Below are 5,767 nucleotides of genomic sequence, written 5' to 3'. Positions count from 1 at the left end.
AGCGGACATGATTCTTGTTTATTCATAACGAACATTGGGTGAGTGCGTTCTTTGTATGTAATTGAATAATAAATGTAATAATTAAATTGTACAACTCGTTGTGTTATCTCTGCGAGTCTTCCAAGGGAAATACAACAGAGAGGGAGAGGAAAAGAGAGTGAGTGGAAAAGAGAGTGAGAGGAAGAGAGAGAGAGAGAAGTAGCAAGAAAGAAACAGGTATGCTGATGTAAAGGAGATACTGGGTTACCTAGCTAGCCAGAGGGAAAAGCAAAAGAAGAGAGAAAATGAAAGAATGAAAGCAGAAACAGGTGTGCTGCTGTAGAGGAGATACATAGCTACCCAGCTAGAGGGAAGAGCAAGGGAAAGACAAAGAGAGAGATTAGGAAACAGCAAAAGTGCAAGAGAGAGCAAGAGAGAGATGGTTGAGAAGTGCCAGGATATGCTCACAAGTAACAAGGATCAGAGTATAGATGAGACAGTAGAAGAAAGAGAGAAATAAATGGTGGCAATTGCCAGGGCATGCCCTCAAGGTGTGGAGGTCATAATATACATGGCCAGGTATTGCCAAGAAGATGCAAGTAGGGAGAGGGAACTGCAGTGACTGGCGAAAACTTGGGTATAAAGATGGGGTGGAGGGAAAGTAGTAAAATAATGAGGACAATGATGATAATGATGATATATATATATATATATTAATACTATATTTTGCTGACACATGAAATAAATTATGTCTCTAAAAATGAGCTCAATCACACATATTCCCATCCTTATTCTGTAAAGACAGTGATAAAACTAGAGCTTCAATCATGAGACTAGTTGATACGTTGTATAAAAAGCTACAAGGAAATTGTGAACATTTAACATCAAAATATTAGTTATTTAGTGAATTAAACCCTGAATTCTCTGCGTTAAATTAGCATTTTAATAAGGAATTAGAATCTTTTTTTAAATTTAATAAAATTTATAATTTAAGTCAGGTTAGACACTGTTCACTTTGCTGTCCAGACAGCATGCCCTTGATATTTATGTAAAGGGTAAAGACCCCCTTCAGTCATGAATGACCAATGAATTGTACCTAGAAAGTTACCCTCCAGGCAATGTTGTTTATGGAAGACCAGCAGTCACCCATGCATACCAGCCTCCCCTCTCCACACCACTGATGTTATCCAAAGGAAAGGCAAAGGCCAATACAGCTTGGCACCAGTATATTTGTGTATTTGAGTAAGGATGTATGTTTTAATGAAAGTGTTTTGATAGTTTAAAAAAATAATGCTTCTTAGGCTTTATCACTGGAGTTTAAACTAATTGAATAGTATATCCCAAACAAAAAATATGCTGAGCAGGATGAAATCATGTGTTAGTTAAAAAATATAAAATATTGATATGTAAATACAATAAAATCCTAAATAGATATTAGAAAATTAAAGAACTGCACTCACCTTTATTTGATATATTAATTAGCTCTAATATTTTTTTTGCATGATAAACATATCATTTTTTCTCCATCTTTTCTTTTTTTATAAGAATGTTTCAGCAACTGTTTGTGTAGAACTATCAAACTTATATTTTTACTTATTGTTCTAAACTTAATTCTAAAATTTAAATCAATTACTATACTATATATATTACTACATATTAAATATTTTGAGTGAATAAACCCATTATTTTAAGTGAATGGTGATAATATTAACTTCATTTATATCACTAATATGAATTAATTTCATCTAAAATATATAACAGAGTTATTTGATACTTTATGAAAATATTTACAATTCAAACAATTTCATATACTATCATTACAATATTGTTGCTGTTTAACCCTAAATCAACCCTCACCTAGCAGAGCTATTATTGAAAGCATATTAACCATGATCAACTTATCCTTTTTTAGAGATATCTACGACTACATTAACCTTTCTTTACTTTTGTATGAAAAGATCATTGGATAATTAGTTGCTAGGGTGTGACTTGAGGGATATTTAGCAGCTACTACTATTAGGCTGAGAAACCACATAATCGCTGCTTCATTAACTCATTGTAATAACAATATGCATTCAAAAGCTTAAAACAGTAATACTTCAAAGAGATTTTACCTTCAGAGTTATTTTAAATTCATTCTGTTGGCGAGTAAGGCTGGATTTCAGTTGCTCCAAGTCAGGTCGTTCTTTACTTACTACAGCAGCTAGTAACTGTTCTTCAAGACCATCACGTGTGACAGAGAAGTTAATCAGCGTTGTTTCTGCTTGTATCTCTGGCTGATAATGAGGATTTGCCAATTTTGTGTGCAAGATCAACTGGAAAGACTGATTGTATGGCACTTCTTTCTCTCCAATTTTGATTGCAGTACCCTGATTGATAAAGTAAACTAATGAAACTAGTATATGTATGCTGTGAAAAGCAAAAGTTAAATTCCATTAAATTCTTAAGGTTATGACATTTCATTGGGTTTCTTCTAGATTAGCACTGTTTAATCTGCATTTTGTTTCTACCACAGTGGGAATATGTCCAGGTAATGGAGAAATATTTGTATTCATTAAATTTTCTTTGTCCCTTACAATGTTTTGTTTACTTAAAATTTTAAAAAACCATTGAAACATATAGCAACACTTGAAAACATCAGGCACATTCAAACAAATGAGGTAGCAAAAATAGGAATTAAATAGAACATTTCTACAAGAGTTATGTCACACAGAGGAGACATAGTACAGACATCAAAATAATACCTAAACATAGTTAAAACACTCATGGGCGCCTGTACAAGTTTGATTGACACAAAAGTGTACATGTGGACCAATAATTTTGTTATGGGGATAATAGTAATAATGGTACAACCCTCCCAGTGGTATGTGCTAGTCATTATAAATACTATCAGTCGGACTCAGCATGAGGAGAGAGTATGGAAGTAGAGGGTCACAGATAGTAGCTACATGTACTGGCCAAAAATGGATAGAGAAATGGAAAGTTTAGTGAAAGGATGTGAAAGTTTAGTGTAGAGGATGTGCTCTAGTGGCAAAATTACCGATGATAAAAAGAGAACCTTGATTGAAACTACACTTCGATTTCGCTAGTTCTTAGTAGTAGTAGATAGTTTCTCTAAATGGCCAGAAATTTCTAAGTATAAAAAGCCAACCTCCTCAACTACCACAAATTTTCTACATGAGCTGTTTGTGAGATTTTTGCATCCCAGACATAATAGTGTCTGATAATGGAATGTAATTTGTGTCTTTTGAGTTTAAAAAGTTTTGTAAAATGTTTGCTGTGGAACATGTAGCCACGATGCCATACCATCCCAGATATAATGGACAAGCAGAACACTTTATCAATATTTTCAAGAGGGCCCTTAGAAAGTTGAATAAGGAAGCTCTACAACAATTCTTAAGAGTATACTGTGTGACATCAAATCCAAATACACCAGCAGGTTGTCACCAGCAAAGCTGATGTTTGCAAAGAAAATAAAATAAGTCTTCGACAAATTGCTACCTGGCAAGAAAAGAAAAATTGCAATGGAAAATACAGCAAGATATTTCAGAATTGGTGAAAAGGTATTTGTTGGGGCATATAAGAACAGAAAACAAAGTTGGGAAGATGACGTGATTACCAAATGCATAAGAAAAATACTATACTTGGTGAAAGGAAGAAAAGGAGTATACAAGAGACATCAACCAACTAAAAAAAAAAAAATTTAAGAGAACAAGCCCAAGAGAGTGGAAGAACCAATGGAATGGTTATATGATACTTTTCAAGTACCAACACTACTACAAAGTGTAAGAAAAAGAAAATGTATGGAGTCCCTGGAAGTGGATGACAAATGAAAAAATATTAGATGTGTAACTGTCTGAAAAACAACTCAAAAAAGGCAGGAGGGTAAAAATTACTGTTATTAAAAGAAATAAAATTACACTCCCTTAGAAAAAAGAAAAACTTAAAAGGGGAGATGTTATGGGGATAAAAGTCATAATGGTATAACCCTCCCACATGACGAATGGTATGTGGTAGTCATTATAAATATTCTAAGTCAGTGTCAGTATGAGGAGAGAGTACAGAAATAGACGGTCATAGATAGTCATGGTCTTACTTGTCTAACTAACAATACTGCTATACCAGAGTGGGCAGTCAAACGAAAGGATTACAAATTTATTTTTACTATCTCTCTGCAAAGAAACACTAGAAATAAAATAAAGAAAACAAAATATAGAAAATGAAAGATGACCTGGACATGTGAGCGGAATAGTTTATTGTTGCTGGAAACTGAATCTATCAATAAATGTATAATTATCCTGAAATTCCTAGACACATTTGCAACACCTTAGAAAGCTACTACAATACTGTCATAAGAAGATTATCCTCCACCTATTCAGTCAAGAGAAATATTTAAAAAAATCTCCTCATGCACAGAACAACAGTAGCAGCATTAGCCTCATTTGCAACCAATAAGATAGATTATTGGATACCTGAATCTCAAGATCTATGTACATTATGCATCAGAGTAAGAGACTTAATTATACTCTAATTAAGAAATCACTGAGTATCATCTGATTTATTCAATTGAACGAGATTGTCATCAAACTAATTTATGGCTACTGCTACTCATAATCATAAATTTGTGGTGGAAATGTATATTAAACAATCAAGCAACACTTTTGAAAAGTGTTCCTTTTTATATATGAGGGTAAGTCAGAAAGTAATGCAATTTTTATTTGCATTATTTTTTGACTCTTATAAAAGTGACTTGCAATTTCATTTATGAGTTTATCAACTAATACAACTTTCAGCTTAATCAGAAGCTATCATGTACTTAATATCATTTAACAAAACAAAATCAAAGATGGAAGAATTTATTATTTTGATTGATGCACTTTAAATGCATTTTTACTGGTTATTTTCAGACAATAGGAATGTTATTGTTGGCATGCTTGCCTTTTTCAGAAATCAGAAAGCTTAATTTGAACTTCTTTTTCTGAACATAAGGAACCATTTTTGGACATTCACCACAGTCAAAAAGATTGCAAGAGGATTCCTTGTGTCATGAAAACTCAAACCCATAATATACTCACATGTATTCTTGCATTAACATATATGGTATAACAATGTTGTCATACACACATTCTTATATTCATATACACAGAAAGATAACAGTGTTGCAAAACACACATATTCTTATATTAACATACACACTGTGAAGTTTATATTGTTGCATATAAATTATGAACTATTTCATGCTAATATTTTCACAGATAATGTAAGTGTACTAGATTTTATTATATGAACTTCTTGTCATATCACTGAAACATAAACTGTAGAACATAACTTGTGGTGACAATCCTTTCATGTGTACCTTATTCTTAACTCGCTCTGAGTTTCCTGCAATTATTTTTTAAATTTTGGGTCATATTCAGATTCACTTGCTTGTGATATTTTGCCATTTATTATTATTATTGTTATTCATTAGTTTTATTTTTATAACGTGCTTTCACTTCACTACCGAGCGCAGCTCTGTGCACCTTGGGTATGTGCTGTGGTTTGCTGTGATGCTCTTATGGTTACTGTATTGAAAGTGTTTTGCGTAGGATGTGTGCAGTGCCCAGTTGTGCAATTTTCTGTATGATATATATTTGTAAGTGCTGGTGTTTTTGTTATTTATTAGTCTGAATGTTTTTTTATTATACCTAAGGCACCTACTATGATAGGAATTGTTTCTGTTTTTAGATTCCACATTCAAGTTACCTTTATTTCCAGGTCTTTGTATTTTGAAAGTTTCTCCATTTCT

The 5,767-nt window shown here is 32.8% G+C and overlaps 1 protein-coding gene across 3 annotated transcripts in view; it reads right to left on the bottom strand.

Annotated features, from left to right (window-relative positions):
- Nucleotides 1–5,767, bottom strand: part of LOC106876453 (dynein beta chain, ciliary) — a 628,322-nt gene that overhangs the window by 79,677 nt on the left and 542,878 nt on the right. For all 3 annotated transcript variants that reach the window (XM_052969374.1, XM_052969385.1, XM_052969379.1), the window contains one exon: nt 2,094–2,348. In XM_052969374.1, coding sequence (XP_052825334.1) covers nt 2,094–2,348 — 255 coding nt within the window. The remainder of the gene's footprint in view (nt 1–2,093; nt 2,349–5,767) is intronic.

This window comes from Octopus bimaculoides, chromosome 1 (genome assembly GCF_001194135.2).
Source record: "Octopus bimaculoides isolate UCB-OBI-ISO-001 chromosome 1, ASM119413v2, whole genome shotgun sequence".
In the NCBI taxonomy this organism is placed as follows: Eukaryota; Metazoa; Mollusca; class Cephalopoda; order Octopoda; family Octopodidae; genus Octopus; species Octopus bimaculoides.
This window is presented reverse-complemented; position numbering and strand designations above follow the sequence as displayed.